At 34.4% G+C, this 20,417-nt stretch overlaps 1 protein-coding gene across 1 annotated transcript; it reads right to left on the bottom strand.

Moving 5' to 3' along the window:
• Window positions 1-750: 750 nt before the first annotated feature.
• On the bottom strand, window positions 751-19,914 carry LOC148611790 (contactin-4-like). Its single transcript, XM_088592682.1, has 24 exons — window positions 19,763-19,914; window positions 18,067-18,128; window positions 17,049-17,143; window positions 16,430-16,515; window positions 15,682-15,833; window positions 14,867-14,974; window positions 14,242-14,583; window positions 13,674-13,769; window positions 12,857-13,087; window positions 12,285-12,384; window positions 11,351-11,535; window positions 10,717-10,989; window positions 10,166-10,459; window positions 9,664-9,827; window positions 9,323-9,449; window positions 8,826-8,990; window positions 8,083-8,229; window positions 7,307-7,485; window positions 6,646-6,793; window positions 5,804-5,925; window positions 5,147-5,333; window positions 3,110-3,225; window positions 1,355-1,529; window positions 751-1,027 (listed from the first exon to the last, which is right to left on the bottom strand). Exons 1-24 carry the CDS (start codon window positions 19,777-19,779, stop codon window positions 912-914), a joined length of 3,687 nt encoding a protein of 1,228 aa, XP_088448808.1. The 5' UTR covers window positions 19,780-19,914; the 3' UTR covers window positions 751-911.
• Between the last annotated feature and the right edge of the window lie 503 nt (window positions 19,915-20,417).

Genomic DNA, 20,417 nt, shown 5'->3' with positions numbered 1-20,417 from the left:
TGTCTGAATATCTACATCATAACAAATACTCAAAATAATGTAAACTTTATGAATGATTGTATTAGTATGGTCCATAATATAATGCTGTACATGAATTTCCTCAGTAAAAACGTGTGTATAATTACAAAGCAGTACTGGTATATTTTGTGTAACAATACTATGTTAATATGTTACAAATATGTATCATATAATTTTATGAAGGCAAAACTTAACAAAATTTTGTTTTATAGTTACTTAATTGCACATTTAATCAAAGCTGATACACAACTGGGGTCATTTTGAATGATAGGTCACAAGTAAAGAAAAAATGAAATAGAAAATGATCTACATGTACCAAGTGAAGTCAAATGGATCTTAATGGCTCATACATACTGAATAATATTGACTGATTTAGGTTGTTAAAGAATGGAGAGTTTCTGGTCATAAAATGATTGTTTTACCATACATGTAGTTTTCTAAAAACTATATTGTAATTTTAGAAAATATTGCAGTTTAAGTTATTACATGTAAGCCTATGTGTAAAATGTGGCTATGTAGCAAATTTGAAAATTAGCTTAATAAATTATTAAAGATATTCTACAAGCAGTTTTTGTAGGGCTTTGGCATCCTGCCCTTTTCTGTCAGTCTTCCTTAAATACATGATATGCATTCAATTTGCCCATTAATATGCTGGAGTGCCAGTTTGACCTGAATTACCCTGCCCTTTTCAAAAGCTGGGGGGGAACACTATATTTTTTTTCACTAATCACAAAGATTGAAAATTTTATTAGAAAATTTCAATAATTAATGCATGCTGCATGCAAAGTTTTTAAATTTAAAGTAGGTAAAGTGCTGTAGATGTTGTCATATTTGTTCATTGCACACTGATAGTCAGTATTTGATCTATATAGTAGCATACATGGAGTCTATAACTATCTGAATATAGTACTAATAATCAACAGGCCAACTGTCATAATACAGCTAGAGGCCAAACATGAGGTTCCAGCTCTTATTTCTGATAGTGATGGGTCTATAGTCACTTGACCACCTAAAAAAAAAGTAAATAATTTGTGAATAATAGATTGAAATTTACCAACAATACGAATACTTAAGTTGTTCATAGAAATATGGTTATTAATATTTTTATGAAATTGTTAGGTTTTCTTCTCTAATACAGGTACATGTTGCAGTAGGTTGTAGTGAATCCAAATTCATGCTGGATACATGTATCATGTTAATGATTGGTATTTTAGATATGCAAGATGTTCAATATTTTTAAGTTGTAAAATCATTCTATTGGTGTCACCATTTATCTGAACATACTCCGATTTTAAATAATATCAGCCCTTAATTCCAAGTGTAAAAAAAATTTAACCTAAAGTAAAGTAGATTATGTTGCCAGGATTTCCGTCCCCTCCACGACTGACCCCATGTAATCTGAGTTGGTACAGTTCTCCTTTAGCTATGCCATACAGAATAGCATGTGTTTCTCTTCCTGTTGTTTCTTCCCATGCTTGTGTTATATCATCACCATTCAACCAGTACTTTATCTGGAAAGAGTAAAAGAAAGCTTAAGATACACTTAGGGGTGTTTTTGGCCTCTCCTAGTCTTAATTCTAGACATAGGAATGTATGCCTATTTGATGCTTAACTCAACAAGGCCAGCCTATAGATTGTAGGAATTTTTTAATCAAAACTTGTGCATAATGAATCGTGTACATTGTAGTTAAAAATTTCAGATTGCAAAATTATAATTTTTTTGCTAAATGATTGATTAATTATTTATTTTCAAGTTGATACCTGCCCCAATGTAGACCAGCCAAATCTTTGTGAGTCAAGATTAAGTAAACATATATACTGAATATATCAGAAATTTTTATGGGTCTACAGTGTTGTAGGTACGTGATATTCAAGTTAAATGGGTAATTTATTTCCTCCTTTTGCAAAATTAAAAAAGAAAAACATTATTGTTCAGTAATTAATCACAGACCTTTTTCTTCTCAAATGGGGGATGTAGGGGGCTGGGATTTTATTTTGAGTTATAACTTTTTTGCTCGACCTCATTGTTCAATTTCATTTTTTAAAATTTAAAAGTTCCTCATTTTTAAAATGTAATGTAGACAGTGATAGGATATTGAATTTGATCACCTGCCATTTATTGTCCTCAAGGTTTTCTTTTTTCACCATATTCCCTACTTGCGGAGCTCGGGATGCAGCCATATTTTTCCCTGTTTTTGTAGAGTTACCTCCCGTAAGAGCAGGTGTAATTTCGAAGTCTCTCTAATCGATTTTCGGATTCGGATGCAGAAAAAAGAGGTAACTCGAATGGAAATGGAATCCCCAGCAGGCAAACACAACAGGGTTTCTAAAATTTACAGTATGTTTCATTTTGTTGGTAGGTTACATGAGGATGATTTTCATTTGTATCCCGGGTAAAGAAAATTTATGGCAGGGTCAGTAGAACGAGAATTCCCTTTTGACTTTCGAGATTTTCTAAAGTATCGTCGATAGCGGATGGAAAACCTTGCGTGCTCCGAATAGACACCTGCACCAAAGGGAGATAAATGTTGACAAAATGTTGGTAGGCAAGTCGGGAATAAATCAGAACAGCTCCCGTTAGTCACAAAATCACATTTGAGGGAGAAGTTATTTGCTTTTCATATAGGGGACCCAATTGGAGCAATGAACAAAATATAAAGTAATGACCTGACCATTATTCATGATGAAATAATTTCAATTGCAATGTACAGTAGTCTTTAAGTGATAAAAAAGACCGATATATAATTACATGTACCTTTTTCTTCTCCAAAACAAATTCCCAGTGGTGCATTCATTCATTATTAAAATAATTAGGTACCGGTTTCTGATTTATACCGATGTCCAGGTCTGGAATAATATTTTTTTTTTGGCGCAAGCGCAAAATTTTTATTTCAACCGAAATCAATATTTTTATTTGAAAATCTGCCTCGTTAAGTAATTGGGAAACTGCCTTATTTCGTATTCGGAAAACTTCACGTGCTTAATGGAAAAAAAATATATATCTTTTTGGTCTGCTGTGTGGAACAAACTACGAAATCGTGATCATTCGATTTTTTAGAATAACTAAGCAGTGATTTTGAAGGTACGGTACCTTGTAACCCATGAGTGTTTCTTCATTTGACCCGGTCATTATGCCTCTCCAATTCACGTATACACTATCAAATCCATGGGAATTCACAGTAACCTCAGTTGGGTAGAGCAATGGTGCTGAAAGTACATGTAATTGTTTAAAAGTTGGTATTGTAAGTAATATTTACACGTTTTTCTCAATGAATTTATCTCAGTAAATAAACACGTACCTTACTCCTAGAGGTATTATTACGTGTTACAATATAAATATGTTTTTTTTTATTTTTTACATAATTAAGTACTTCTCCGTCTAAGAATCAAAATATGTATAAGGTGTGGCACGTGAAGGGAAAAAGAAGAGATTTTATTGTATTAATCAAGTATTTATACCCGATAACCTCTAGAAATAACCATCAAAGTGTTCATATTTGCCTTTAAAGATATTGATAGGTGAAATCAAGGATTTATATTTTGCACTGTATTTAACTCCTTGGTCATTTTTTTTGAAACGCACTATGAAAAAATGGCGGGAAAATTTTCCCGCACTTCTTCCTTGTATAAGCAGTCAAAAACATCTATGTCAAAGATGCTTCAGGATGAATTTAAATAGCTTTTCAGTTTTTTTTTTAGATGTATTGAATATATGTTAGGCAAAAAAGACCAAATTGAGAAATATGATGTGCCACCCATTGCCTGATTCTTAGACAGAATGGTACTTAATAAGTCTTGCTAGACAGACGGGTATATAATGGTTTAAAACAATATAATAAAATAGTTTAACACCGTCTTTTTAATACATGGATTTGTTCTTAGAGTCCTTAGTAAGTTACTGAATTGCTATCTCGCGGCTATAGTCAATCGCAAGGTATCTGTTAACAACTCATCATAACTCGAAGACACCCGCGAAGATCCTTGCAAGTGGAAGCATTTTTTTAGCATATGGGCTAAACTGTTAGTGTGTCTGCAACTTTATGGGAAGCTAAACCACTGGGCTATATCATGATACCCATATACGTGTTAAGTTTTTTTCATTTGTAATATTTCGATCAGGATTATTTAGAAGTTTGACTATTCAAGGCTTCTGGCCCTGCCGTTTTGGGTATATATATATAGTCTTAAATTGAAGAAAATCAGAGACTATTCTTTAGTAAATTGATTCGTAATAGGGTGATTTTAAGGTATTTGGAAATCATGAAAAGTGGGATGCAGGATGGACCCTCCCATCCCATGGTCTATACATATATTTTTTCATCAATTTTTTCAAACCCTTCTATAAGTTTACGTTATCTTCCCTGTATCCGATGGAGCAGTGTAGCGAATAGAGAATTTGATCCTCTATCCTACATAAGAACACCTAGATGAACTGTCCCGTACTACTATACATCGTGCACTAAGTTACAGCCCTAGATTATCCTACGAGGAGGAATGACCCGGTCAGCGAAAGCTATATCTTTATATAGCCTGGCTGGCCGAGTGGTCTAGGGCGCTGGACTGTGTGTAGGCTGTGTTGCCATAGATGTCACAGCGGTACGAGTTCGAGTCCCGCGGAGGGAACGACCAAAAGTTTGCATCGCAAATCTGACAGTTCTAACATCGTTGGGAACTTTTCAGATATATATTTATATATATATATATATATATATATTATATATATAATCACGTCTAAACTACACTCTAGAATCGATGCGGGGTTGCAAATAAGCGATATATCGCAAATTTGGTCGCTTCCTCAGCGGGATTCGAACCCCTTCTCTTCTTTGACATCACCGTCTGCACTAAGTCCAACGCTCTAGACCACTCGGCTATATAAAATATAGCTTTCGTTAACCTGAGTGATACTTCCTGAGCGCGAACATCAGCACATGATGTAATTGAATAGGACAGCCTCTAATGGTATCGAGTAAGACAATAGAGATCTGCAACAATATACAAATACAGACACACCAAGTATATAATACATATAAGAAGTCTAATGGGGTGAGGCTACTCTACAATATTACTTGCTATATAGTACATTACTATGTTGATATATAGCATGCACGGCTATGTATATAATTACCGTTAAGAGTTGTTCTCTGGAAGTACGTATCTCCCATAGAGTTCAGCCCAGCTGTATTGAAAACTTGTACGTCATACGCGTACCAGGTGTTAGGTAACAGTCCAATTATGAGACCATGTGGATCCAGTGTTCTCCAGCTAATAGCATTGACAATAGGATCTGGATCATAACGTTCCCAATAGTTGACCTGGAAGTTATATCAGTTTGTCATTAGCATTGTTTGGCTAAGTCCTTATACCACTGAATGAGAATAAGAATCTTAAAATGATATAAATGACTGAATATTATTAGAAAATGCATACAAAGTTCTTTTCCAGATAATGCTTTTTACGTAAGAATGATAATGGAATTTTAAAATCCTGATTACTTATACTATTTCAACGAGTTTAATGTCTACACAGTGAAAAATGAGACGTTACATGTGCGGTAAACTATCCGCGGCGGATTCAGGATTGTTGAGAAAATTTTGTTAATTTCTTGCAAAATTGGGGAAAAAATATGCAAAAAATAGCCTGAAAACACCTTCTGAAAATTTCTGGATCCGCCCTTAGCTATAGTTTGTTTAGTATCAAGGCGAAATTGATTTCTTACAGACCACAATCACTCCATTGCAAACAAATGAATGACATGTAAATATATGTTGCACGCAAGACTCACTTGATATCCCTGGATGATTCCCTTCATGACCTCTCGCGAGTTATTGACTGGTGCCCATGTAACCATTATCGCTGTAGAGTTGTATCGGTATGAACTTACACCCGTCACAGTGACGATTGGTACTGCAAATTCATATAGCAAATCATAAATCATTTTAACATGATCAAGTTGTAATTTGACGTCCCCATTATAAATGTTATTAACCAGATGAAACAGACACACCGCGGTCATCATGAATGTGAACATCTCCTTCCGGAAAACATTACGTCCAATTCGTGATAGTTTTCATTCCTGTGTGGTACAATGCATGATACTTTTTGGTGTTTCAGAATAACTGGAAATGGCTACCTAAACACCAGGCTCATGTGCCAAGGTTTGATTGCGCTCGGGTTTACTTCTGTTATTTCCTATCAGTTTTCTGCGTGTTTATTGTTCGTTGTTTGTTGTTGGATTTTTTGTATTCCTTGTTTCGTCCTTAGAGTTGTGAATTTTAAACAATGGTTGCCCTTGATTTCATTTTCACATTAAATGTGCAACTTTTGCATGTACATTTCGTTTTTTTATGACTGTTTTAAGTACTGTTAAGTTATTCATGTTCCGAACCGTCTTCGAAGGTTTTGCTATGTTTACTCCAGTAAGAAGTTCCATTCTGTATAAGTATTGAAAGACATATCAACTGATGCATGTATGGGAAATTAGAATATAAAATGTTATGTTAATACCAATAAATAATAAAAGGAATTTTAACAACATAACAAGAGTTTTAGCATGACTGTGTTAAACACATTGGTATACGCTTCCTTTTAAGTGGCCTATCAAAAATAAAGACAAAAAGTATTTACAATCCTCTGCTGAATATATGACGATTATTGTAGAATTTGGTCCGTCTCCAAAGTTATTGTAAGGTTGAACCATAACATCATACTGGCGATAGAAGTTGTCAATGCCTACTTGCGTTACAAACTCCCCTTTGTTTCCAGTTAAATTTGTCTAGAAGCAAATAATACAATAAATTCAATTATTAGATTCTTATTTCCGTCTCTCCTTGAGGAGAATCGGATCGTTAACAAGTCCTCTCCTTCTGTCTCTTTCGTTTGCCACCATGGTTGCTTCGGTCCATGACTGAAATCCTAGGTCCAATTATTAGATATTCATGGTAATTTTTTGGTCAAATGGTGACCTTACTACAGTGAGTTTTACTTTTTTGATACCGATGCACGTTTTTTTCTAAATACTAGCGTATTTTTGGTGGACTGGTAGTGTTTTCCTATTTACGGTACTTTTATAAATTGCACTCTTTATTGCCACCCCTTTAGCGCCCATTAATTAACCTCTTGTACCTGCTACAAGTTGTAAAAGTCGTCCATAACATGTCAATTATCGGTGTAAACAAATATGCGTCACTATATTAAATGATGTCCATTATAATAGTGAAAATTAAACCTACCCTTAGCTACCTAGTCCACACGTACTTTTCAGTAAATTCACCCCAGGGAAACCTACCGTCAGCCACCTATCTGCCCCACGTATTCTCCAGTATACTTTATATCCTATACCAGGACCACCTTGGTCACCTTCAGGTAGGGGATCCCAGGTTATCGTCAGATCAGCCACCTTTCCGGACCCTCCACCAACATTATCTGGGGCTCTAGGTGGGGGTGCCATCAGTGTTTGATAAATTACTGTCAGGTTGAAATTAAGTAAGAACAAACAATTAATCAAATTAAGTTTTTGATTACTAATTAGATAACATACATTTGGATTTACCTTGTACTATTAGGAACTTCAAGAAAAAACAATATGTAAACACCAAAACAACAAAAACAACTAGAACAAACTTATCTTGGACATAAGACGTTTAATTACTGAACGACCAAAACCAAAGACCAATAAAGTCATATGTCTAGGTTTTAAATAAACTTCAAATATAAACAAAATTTTAAAACTATTTAATTGCTAGAGGAACAGACAGACAGACGGAACGATTCCTATATATCCCCAAAAGTTGGCGGGGGTAAAATAAAGACATAATATCTGGTTATGACGAAGTTATAATTTCTCATTATAACATGATAATAAAATTAGTCCATTTTTATATTAAGGAGAAAGCTTAGACATTTTGATTGAATTTATAATAACTTTTGCCCTTTTGTACCGCAGTAACTTGGATGTTTAAGCGCCAGTGGTGCTGTCAATTTTGACATGTTCATGTAAATTTACAATGTGATTCAATATATAATAGAAAAATCTAAATGGCATAAAAGTTTACAGTGATATACCAGAAGGCAGGCTTGGTACACCGATACCATATATGTTAGCTGCAGAAACTCTAAACTTGTGTGGCGTTCCTGGATTCAAACCATTTAGCTGATAAATACGTTTAGTCGTGTCATCAGGAGGTACCATTACATCACCTTCTGGTAAATCTTAATAAAAAGGAATATTACAAAGAGTAATCAAGGGAACCAATGTTATAGCGGTAATCAAAAGAATGTAATCCAGGAATAAAGACCAGACATGGAAAACAGACATACACAACAAAGAACATAAAGTAACTAAAATCGTACATACAAAGTAACAAAAGTAAATGAGCAACTCGGACTCCACTAAAAACTGGGAGCATGGACCAGGTGCACCGGTAGGGCAAGCGTCCTTACAATTCATTAAATATTTTTGTACAGCAGTGACGAATTCCGTTGGTTCAAGTTCAGTCATGAGAAAATTTAAGAAGGTTTTAAGCGCTTGTTTTTTTTTTTCTTTTTTTTTTCTGTCCCTTGCTCTAGACGGTTTAGTTTAAGAAAACACGTTAATTCGATAAAATTGAGGAGAAATGCATACTTTTTTTATGTTGTTATAAAATAATAGTATTTTAGAGTAATATTCAACATAAGTCCATCACTAAGACAACAGTGGGACGTCGATCTTGTTATCTGAAAATTCAGACTGGTGTACTATTAAGCATTTGTTTGTTTCCTTGCTGGATAATCTTGATTGTTGCAATTGACATTTTTGATTAACATACTTTGCGAATGGACAGTCCAATTTGTATAAGGTTCGGTGCTTAGTTCTATTTTGTAATAAAGGATTGGGTTGTTGTATCTATCTCCAAGGACCCATGCTAATCTTGCTGTTGTAGCCGTCATTGTTCCTGTCTCTACATAAACATAAGCTATTGGTCCTGGTGGGCCTGAAATTATATCTTGTCACATAGAATGTCAGCATTCATCACTTGACTATTCAAATCCACCGTCCTATTTCTGGACAACGAAACCATCAATATCTAATCTGCCCTGAGTTAAACAAAACGCTTGAACAGTAAAAAAGTAACTCTGTCACATCATCACGAAATCAACGACAATCAAAATTTACTATAATGAAACTTATTTTAATAGAAACATTATCGTCGTATCAAAGGTGTATAATACACTAAGTCCAGGAAATGATGTCAAACTGTCAAAATAATGAAATTTAGATCCTACAACTATGGCTGCAGAATAAAGCATCAAATAAATACCTAACCTATTACAGAAACTGTGCTCCCTGCGCTTGCTGAGTCCACAGGAGTTTTTGCTATACATTCATAATGCCCATCGTGTTTGTGTTGAGCCATTCTCAAAAACAACCCAGTTATAAGTTGAGAACTCCCCTGAAAACAAAATTTCTTTCATCCAGAAATTATCAAACGTGAACAACAGCTAAAACTAGGGGTGTTACTTTCGATGCATGCAACCTGATTAAAATGGTGTTATAGTTACAAATATAATATTTATGTTAGTTTTTTTTTTTTATCTTTATAGCTTATAGTAATAGTTATTATCATTTAAAACTAGACTATCTGTATGAGGTTATAGAAAACATACCGTTGTGAAATGCACATCGTTTTCTAGTTTAAGTGGGTGTCCATTGAAATTCCATCTATAAACCAAGTCCATACCTGGACTTGCGGTTGCCTGGCAACGGATAAAAGCTGTTTCATTGAGATGCACTGTTACGGGAAACGGTGGGTGATTTATTACAACGTCACCTGAAAAAAAAACGACACAACGCAATTATCTGAGGTCCGATGCTTGTTAAAGTTTTAATGGGTCTTTTATATTAGGACAACTATTATAAAAAAAATGTATATTCTGAACAAATGTTTTACGTTAGTGTGCGTCTAGCTCCTTATTGGTTTTGTAATAAAATACCTCCAATTTCTTCCTATAGTCAATAGTGATAGAAAACAAAACGAGCTTGTCGCACTAGCTGGTTAATTTGGCTCTACCGTATCCTCGCCTGTATATGTTATTTGGTTCGATGAACGATTTCAAGAAAGCGTATTGGATATGACCATAATTAATTATAACATAAAGTATTGCCCACCAGTTATAGTCAATTGTCCAGAACTTGAAGCAGTACCAAACACGTTCTCCACTGCGCATGTATAATAACCCGCGTCATTATTGTTGATATTGGTTATTAAAAGATTTCCATTTGCCAGCAGGATTATTCTGGAGTTCGTGTCTCCAGCTACTAAGTTCATTTCGACGCCATTTTTCAACCATTTTATCGTTGGGTAGGGGGCGGCATCGGGATGACATGTAAATGAGGCGTTCCCTCCTATTGCACCGTAGACAACCTCCTCCACTGGCCTCTTGGCAAAAGTTGGCGAAAATCCTACATGATAAAAAAAATCCACATAGCACATATCTTTTAAGTTTTTTATGTGATTGAGTCGTTTCTGTACTGAAATAGTTGTCATCTGTTTATGTTTATTATGTAAAGTTGGAAGTCTTTGACACTGCTATAAGTATTTTTGAAAATGAGATTAAAAAATACAGGAATTGTACGATGATATGACATCACACAGAGAGTGTGTATTAAATTTTAAGAAATGAAAAAAAATTGATAGTACTCGAAAATCTGCGGATTACCTAACACTCTCAACTGCCCTTCGGTGTGAGCAACGCCGTGTTTATTTTCCGCCCGACATTGGTACATCCCATTATGACGGACAGGATCGGCATTGTGGATTACTAGTACATTGCTAGTCACTGTGATATCTCCTTCGGTGGTGTTCAGCTGGACTCCGTTTTTCAACCAACTGTATGAAGGAGTTGGTATACCCCGTGCAGCACAATGCCACGTCAACTGACTTCCTATATCGATGTGCTGATCTTTCAATTTGAACAAGAAAAAGGGATCGGCTGCAATACAAATAAGATTTGTTCCTATTCATAATAAACATCTCCATTTAAATTTATTCAAAGAAGTTAAGAGAGCAGGTTAAAACGATGCTGCTCTTACTATTCTTATTCATTGTTTTCTTGTAGGTTTCTCATACAGTAGATTTTTGTTTGTTTTATTATTGACGTGTGCATTTATGTGTTTTAAATTTCTTTTTTTTTTATTTTGAGGAGATGACTCCAAGTCAACTAAGAAGTCTTGAGATTTAACGACTGCATTGATTCATTTCTCATACTATTTCTTTTTTTTTATTATCATTATTATGAACAATGTTCGAAAAAGAAGCGAACCTAACAAATTGTTACGCAAGTGACAAATTACCTTGTATAGAGAGATATAGTAGTTTGGAAACGCTCTGCGCATTAAGTCTGGATACAACACACGTGTAATTTCCACTGTCCTCAACTTTGGAGTCTGGTATAACTAGAACTCTGCTATGATCCACCATGTAAGCTCCCGGAGGCATCGGTAGACCCTCTCTTCTCCAGTAGTAACTCAGTGACATACTGTGCCGGAAAATGTAGATAAACATATTCTAATACCAACCTGCCAGTGTACCTGGTCCATGCTCAAAGGGGATCCGGGTTGCTCATTTTCTTTTGTTTCTTCGTATGTGTTATTTTGGTTATTTCATGTTCTTTGTTTCGTCTAGTCTGTGTTCTTGGAGTATATTTTGTTATTACCTTGGTTCCCTTGAATACTCTCTCTCTCTCTCTCATCTATTCAAACGCCAGGTTAGTTTTAAATGACTGTCTAATATTAAGCAACACATTTTCATCTTAATCATGTACAAAGATTCAGGACATTGTACAGGTTTCAAGAAAAAAACACAGACTATGCTTAGCAGATTGTTGTCAAAGTGCTAGGCGAAGAGGAACAGCGGCTTTCTTATTTGGCATTGATTCAAGATTGATTTTAAATTCGGTATTTACTGTGAAATCACTTTCTTTATTGATAGTAATCCACTACGCAAACAAAATGTCAAGAAAAGGAATATGAAAAAAAATCAAATATTGAACAGAATGTAGTACAGATAATGTATTGACTATTTGCACGAAGCAGTTATAGTTGGGTGAAATGTGAAAAACATGATGTAAGATACTATCGAATTCCTCTCAGAAAAGAGGTTGTATGGCGCTTTTCGTTGGTTGGGTTAATACTGTTAGAAGTTTCTCATTAGATTTGTAATGATTACAACGAGTCGAAGAAAGATTGAAATTTGAAATGAAATCACTGCACTAGCTTGAATACTTACGTTCCGATCGCCAGACACTCTAGGTAGACGGTATTGCCACGTTTTGGAATAGCTGGAAAAATTTCCATATGTTGAATTCTTGGTCCCCATACAGATGCAGCTTCAATGAAAAAAAAAACATATAAAGATTTTGCGTGATGATATGGTACGGCCATTTTGTTGAAATCAGTCTGTGCTCTTTTAGTGCATCTATTTCAGGAGGCACTCCTACTTGCAATTTCCTTTTAATCGTTCATTGAATTATTAATGAAGCGGGATGTTTACTGCGCTATGAAACGGTTTAACCCAACATTTCAATTGGATATGCCAGTACCTTGTCGGGACACTTGTGTACGTTTCCAACTTTCCGTTTTATTTTGCCTTGATATTGTCATTTGTTAACGGACGTTCCTTTTTGACTATCGGTTAAAATTTTTAAGTTCGGAAATTTTGTTATTACGTTTTATTTATTGATTCTATTAGTTATAATAATAAAATCCTTAGATGTTATTGTGTTAAAAGATCTTCAGTACATGGCTTACCTACTTTTCAATTACCTATCTAAAACATGCATATGGACTAGTATAACTTACCAGCATTTTTGACTATAAGAGGTATGGGAAGGCTTATTCTGCTAGGTGGTTGGTTTGTTCCTATTGCCGCTCCATTGTAAGCAGCCAGTTTGACTATACATCGATAGTTTCCGGCATCATTCAGAGATACGATGGAAAAGTAAAGCCTCCCATTCCGAGATATGAACATATATGGGTGAAGATCAGGACGAATGAAATGGTCGTTTCCCTTATACCATTGATACGTAACAGCTGTGAGTTAAAAATTATAAAACAAACCAAAACAATGTATATATAAATACTGCATTAGTCATTTAAATAGACAAATATCATAACACGTTTGACGTAGCTCTTTAAATACTACGAAAGCTTGATCCATAGAGAATGCAGTTGTCGGAAAATTATAATTCAGAGTAAAGGAACTTAAACATTCGAGGAAGAACCACACGCATTTAGTTCACGCAAAACAATGAACTTGATATACGCGACACCAGCGAAAGTTTCATTTAATATATACTTCTTTAAATCTACAATTTTAAGGAACTTATTTGAAAAAGGGTCACTTATTGGCATATTCACCTGTATAGATACAATGTATTTGACTGTATTAAGTTGTCGACACAGTATTTCTTTCACATAATCTACAATTTATCGTGCTAACTTGAACGAATTTAAACATTTTATACTTTATATTTTGGTAGCTCAGTTTAAGCAATACATGAACAGCAAAAACGTTTTTATTTCTTAGCCGAACTTCTATATTAAACGAACATATTAACTATCTTTTTTCAATCTCTTTCAAATACTAACAACGGGGTAAGATATATATTGGTTATACCTGGTCTATGATTCGGTGGCACACATTCTATAGCAGCCCAGTCGTCATTGTTGGCAGTAACTGGCTCTGGATCAACATTACTGAATTCGGCTAAATCTAAAGAGATGAGAAAAGAAGACATAACATTCAGGAAAAATATAACATCATGATATTACCTGGTAGAAAGGAATTGAGAATGGTGTAAATGCCATCTCAGTCTGTTTGCTTATCTTAAATGTACAGAATGATTATATTTAGAATGCAGCTTTGTAAGATGATTTTCACATTTTCTCTGAGATACAGTTCTACCGAACCCCATTATTCCAGCATCTAAAATACCATGAAAAAAATGACAAAATGATTTTACTTAATCTTTGTGTGACTTTGATATGACGAGTTTTATGCCTTTTCTCTTTTTCTACTTTTGAATAATTTTTGGCATATCTCAATACATATACATTTGATCATACGCTGTATAATGGCTGAGAGGCCCGTTAAATATTTCATGATTAAACTGTTGTATTTAGCAATATTTATTGACATTAGTTTGCTACCTTCTTTGTTGATAATTCTAATAACATTTGCTTACATCCAAAAGAAAGTGTCATCGGATTAGACACAACAGTCCCAAACTCATTCTGTACCATACAATAATAAATGCCCGAATCTTCAGCTTCCTGTGGACTGTGAATGGTAAGTTTCCCACTGGTGACTGTATGACGATTGTCCTGGTTATTTGACATGTCGGTGATGTTCCCATCATAGTCACGATGTATGATGGTGTATATAGGCTGTGGTTTCCCGGTGGCAACGTACTCTATGATGGCACTAAGTGATGTCGAGGAGCGGACAACTACTATACTATGTTGATGAATTACGAACTTCGGTCCTCTTGGAGCTAAAACTGGGTCTGAGTAGTTCGAACCGAAATCTGAAAAGTAGAATACCATTTCTGTAGTACTCTCAAGTTAACTTCTAGTTATGTGTTTCTTTTGCTAAATAGTCTAAATGACATTTTCTGCCATCTGTCTTGTACCACGAATTTTTCACAACTGCTGATCAAAACCACATATACATTTTTAATGTAAATAACAAGACGTATTTTACTTCTTTTTTCATGTCTTTGTTTTGTTAATTGTAAGAACACGATAGTTTTTTATGCATTGTCTTGGCGATGATTTTGCCGCCAATTTAAAAAAAAAAAACAAGCTTACCAAAATCTCGATCCTCTTTGACTATTTTGTATGCCTCGTACTGGCTTATCTCACAAATATATGGCAGAGAAAGCATTGCATATTCTCTACTCCACAGATACTCATATACTGAAAGTATACATAAAGGAATCAAGTGTTACATGTATCTGATTGCAGGTAAGATCACAACACGTATCATACATGTATATACTCTAAAATAACAATGGCAATTTGCAACTGATTAGGAGGTCAAAACTTTACAATGTTATTTTAGAACAGCCATTTGCTGGCTTGCCGTTGAGTGTCACTATGCATTAATTCATCATTTGTTCAGTTCTTGATTTTTGTGTCATCCATAATTTAAGTGTTTTATATTGGATAGAGAAAAGGTATTTAGTCCTTACCTTAGGTCGTACAAGTGATTGTATTTCATTGCAGGAAATCGTTCAGTTATGGCCGTGTGGGATCACCATTTCTCATTTAAGTGTTTAGTTTGTTTGTTTGTTTGTTTGTTGGGGTTTAACGCCCGAGCAGCAACAACCCCATCATGTAACACACCAGGGTACCCCGGCTAGGGTTCTGAGCACTATTTAGTCGCCTTTTACGACAAGCTTAGCGCTGCTGCAGGCCTATTCTTTTGCCTTTAAGTGTTTAGGAAGGGAATTTTTTTTAATCCCAGATTTTTGTAGCTGTAATTCCTTGCTGACCCGTGTTTTTCTTAGTGTTTAGTAATGCAACCAGTCGCTACCACATAAGGAATACAATATATGCCTCTTACCTGGACTTATCCATTTATTGACATTACCCTTAACATTCTTTTAAAAAACGTCCCTTACCTCCGTACGTGTATACAATATGATCACCAGACTTATCTCTATGATCATTATTAAGCCAGAGATTGAAGCCAGGGTGAATGTCTGTGCCATCCCCTTCCCATCTCATCTTCAAGTTTTCTTCGTTTATGATTCCACTTGTATACCAAGTATTTCTGCAAACATAAATACGCATAGGGGATTAAAACACACTTTTGATGAATTGTAATGGAAAGTTTCACGTAATCCTAAATTTTATAATTTGAAACTTGTTATACGTTGGAATATCGAACCATCTCTGCATAAAATGATGATAATATTTTATGTATACGCTTTTTCAATCTGCAGAATGAGAGACGAGGAAGATTTACTGCGTAAATGACAACGTATGACATAAAACATAGTTACTCGTACATTCAGGGGAGCAGTATAAAACCAAGAAACAGACGCAGAAACATAGAGTAAAAAAAAGATACAATGCATAAATACAAGCATACAAATGCAATAAATACAGAAATCAATTTAAGAGCATTTCATGCGTCCATTTTCTTATCTTGTACAATTATCACACACTAGCTGATGAAATATACTTTAGAGACTTTAAATTGTTTCCCCAAAACTCAATTAAGTGTAAGTATACACATTTCAGTCACTTTGACGAAAAGTTCATGACAATTGTGAGCGGTTTTGTTAACTGAAATAGTTAAATTGACGAGAGCTATATCTTGTTTTTCGAACTAATGATGGTCCTTTAATGACATTAAATATTTACATGGCCGGGTCATTTGACATCAACCATTGACTGACGAAACTATGTTCAGCTAAAGTATTTATACTGGCTAGGGCTGCCCCATCCATCTGCAGATCGGAAATAGAATAAATAAAGTTATTTCTGTATCAAGTTTATTTTACAAATAATATTAACAATCAAAAACAGAAGTATTTTTGAGGTTTATTAAAGAATGAGCTTTGTCGACGTCCGATATATGTAGGGTCTTTGAAGCTTGCATGGCTCAAAATCGTTCTGTCGGAAATGACGTACATAATTGGAAAGCGGTTGTTAAAACTTTTACACTTCACGATCCTGCGCAGGCAGGTGCAGAGCGAGTGTTTTCGAATAAGTCTCAAAAGGTCCCGTTGGACGAAACAAAACCAAAAACAGCATCATAAAACAGTTGCTATTTGAGTTTCCCATAAGCAAAGCAAAGCCTAAGGTCTAATTGAAGAAAGTAATGTTCGTCAAAAACACAACTCCAACATTAAAATAACGAAAAAGCTTGATGTCCTTAGCATATGTTGAAACTTTTCGTTTTTAATTACCCACTTGTTATCCTTGCACGCACATATAAAGTGGTAACATTTGCATTTGATCTCTAATCTTTAATACCTACCATACATGACATCTTGGCTTCGGGATACTGTTTTGTTGGGTAAAATACAAAATGATAACAACTTCCTCCAAATGGTATCCATGGCAGAGGACAGTCTGAAATCACGTTCAGTAAACATGGTGATTGATGTAATGTTAAAATTAAGCAACATTTGTTCGTTGACGCGTTGTTGTTACAAATGAATTAACGATCAGTGAGCTAACATTCGCTGATTCATGAAAAGCGTGCTGGTTTTATTCTCCTCCCTATCTTTAATTTTAAGTGATTTGATAGTTCGAAGTTTAAGTTGAAGCAGGATGTGCGTAAAATCTCAATTTGAGATTTTTTTATTAAATCGGGCACTGGGCGTACAACCCATTCAGAAATACGGAAATTATAATTTTGTTCACATTCCTGCTTTGCTTTGCTGTATCTTTAATTCCATTAACACCACTGTTACTTGCATTCCTAGATCCGGCCCTGATTAATATGACATATCTCAGTCGTGCTTTAATTCTGAGACTCATGCAGTTGTGTGTAATAATAATATCAACTATTTTTTAAATTCTGGTTTAGTCTACCTCATACCCGTCTTTGACATTGCAGGCATTAAATGTGTATATATACAGTCTTAAATTTGCTGTTGTACACAAATTTAATTTCCTCTGTACTTAAATACTAATACATGTCACTATGATATGATGGAAATTACTGTACCATGATAATTTTTTTTTTGGTACGAAGCAACCCAGTACCACCTTTCTCGCCCCCCCACCCAAATTTCGATTGTTTTGAGTAATTGCTGATTGCCGTAGTGAAATTTTCGTTTGATTATTTTTTTGTTTCTTTGGATGTTGTCGTTGTTTTCATTATTCTTTTTTTGCATTCATGCCATTAAATCGTGATTCCTCATATTTGTAAAAAAAATGTAATAATTTAAATATTTTTTCCTTAAAAATATACTCATGATAAACACTCAATAATTAATAAGAGTCATTACAGGTTTCGTGATGTTTTGTCGGAACCTTGTACAACTTACCAAACACTGCTTGTTGTAATGTTGGACCTACGTTCATTAATACCAAAAAAAATCTGTAAAATCTGGAAAATATAGAATTGAAACATAATTTTTCATTATTATACAAGGAAACAAAGAGGATATTTAATCACCTTTCAGATATTGTTACCATAATTTTGTTTTTAAGATTGGCTTCTTGTGATTGTTCAGGTAAAACAAGGAGTATAAAAAAATCGGAGATGTGGTGTGATTGCCATTGAAACAGTCATACACTAAATACCAAGCAACAAACAATTAAACTTCTACAGGTCACCATGGATACGGTCTTCAATGATGGGAAAAACCCATACCATAAAACAAGCTGTAAAAACTCCAAAACAAATGAAGAGAAAGGGTAATCAAGGGAACCAAGATTATTGCGGAAATCAAAAGAATGCAAACCAAGGACAAAGACCAGACATGGAAAACACAACAAAGAACATAAAATAATACATACAAAACAAAAGTAAATGAGCAATTATTGATAAAAGACGAAAATATACTTTATAAGGATACCATGATTAGAACGAGGATTAACATATTAATTATCCATGGACAAAAAATATACCAAAGAAACAGACACAATACGAATAACGTATAATATGTTTATATTAAACACTGATTAATTATCTACTACTGTCAAAAGGTGTTACTAACAAATTACTAATATTTGAGTAGAGCCGTAGTATATCCATGTCTGAATTATCTTTAATTTGTAAATTTGATTTGCAAACTAATGTTAATATTGCATTGTAGGTCGAATTTCAACAGATAGGTGGACCAGTGGTCCTGTGGATATTTATCTATTCAGTGGCGAGACTTGTCTGACTTGAAATTATATTATAAATTGTACTGAAATTCGCAGTATCAGAAATTCAAAACTGTTCAATCACTGAGGCCAAATTCTTTGTATTGTACATGGTAGAACTTCTTATTGGTGTATTATTTGATTTCCTTTTTCGTTTTCTTCTTGTAGACTATTTATATGTCTTCCTATGTGTTTGGTTCAGATAACGCTGATGAGGGGTTCCCCTTGAAACCAGTGTACAGCATATCGAAATTACAAACATTTATACCAGATCGGTGCGTTTTTGTATTTGTGTGTTTTGCAAAATTTGGTCAGCTTGCTTACTGATAAATGCATTTTTATGCATTCAAAATAGGCATATGTTCATTCCACTGTTAAAATCTGAATAAAAATATTGTGTATTGATGTAACTTGAAAAACAATTAATGTCCTTCCAGTGTCTACTTTTTGGCAGTTCACAATTTTCAATTCAGATGGCAGTATCGAAAAAAAAAACTATAAATGAAATGTGAACATGAGGTAAAAATCCATGTTGAAGCAGCTGATGCCAATTTTAAGACCATTGAAAGTTTTAAACGAAGCCGGTGAAATGACAAAGTTTTTTTTTAGCAATATTTAGCAAAGCAGAGGGCGCGTTTCTACTAATTATCCTAATTACTTATATTCCCCATCTTTATTCCCCAACGCCTAATTAATGTTATTCTTATGCCACCGTTTTCTTAACACTTCCTTTTTACTGTGAAGTTTGCGTTTGTTGAACCGATTTCGATTTGAAGCACTTGTTCGTCAATAATTTCGCTAGAAAATAAAGTTGTGGTCAATTATAATTGTTGTTTTTATATATATATATATTTGAATTCCAGTACTTACATTTCAATGGCAGCCATTGTTTTATGAAATACCTTTTCCTATTTCATTAGATCAGTTCCATTTTCTAGTCTTTTAATACACATTTTTTTTCATAAATACGGAAATGTGTCATCGCGTTATGACTGGGATTTTACAACTATATGGCAGCTGTAAATTGTAATGTTGAGTACTGATTTTATAGCTACTTGTGTTTAGCAACGATTATTAGAATGTTTTATCACGAGGTTCATATAGGGTATATTATTTAAATGTAAATATCCCTTTAAATTATATTTGACTTAACCGGATGTCAATTTGCACTACCGAATAGCGGGAATTCAAACATTCGAAATCTTTTTAGATACTGAAGAGTGCCCTTATTTATTCATGCATTATCAAAATAGTTTTCAGCTCTGTCTTGTGTATGCTTTTTCGTAAAGTTGTTGCGCAAATATGTATTATTAAGTAAAACTAGACAACTAATTTGTGCACACTGAATGAAAGTTTGTCAAAACAAGATCGTTTGTCTTCACGTGACTAACTCATGACGTCTCGAATTCTTGTCTGTTATGTTTTCTTTTATTTGGATTCGTTACCCACCATGTGGAATTTAAGAAAAGGAAATATGGAAAAATAAACATGTGGTTCTTGAAAAATATGTTAGTGGTGACCGGGG

Source organism: Perna viridis, chromosome 7 (genome assembly GCF_037379345.1).
Source record: "Perna viridis isolate PV_CMFRI_1.1 ecotype Kerala chromosome 7, ASM3737934v1, whole genome shotgun sequence".
Classification (NCBI taxonomy): domain Eukaryota; kingdom Metazoa; phylum Mollusca; class Bivalvia; order Mytilida; family Mytilidae; genus Perna; species Perna viridis.
Note: the sequence above shows the minus strand (reverse complement) of the source record. Positions and strands in the feature narration are given on the sequence as shown.

Coding starts and splice junctions, on each gene's coding strand:
- LOC148611790 (XM_088592682.1), bottom strand. Junction 17,144..18,066: donor ATTACAACAAGCAGTGTTTG/GTAAGTTGTACA, acceptor ACGTGATTTCAG/ACTGTCCTCTGCCATGGATA. Junction 7,486..8,082: donor TGTACCAAGCCTGCCTTCTG/GTATATCACTGT, acceptor TCAACCTGACAG/TAATTTATCAAACACTGATG.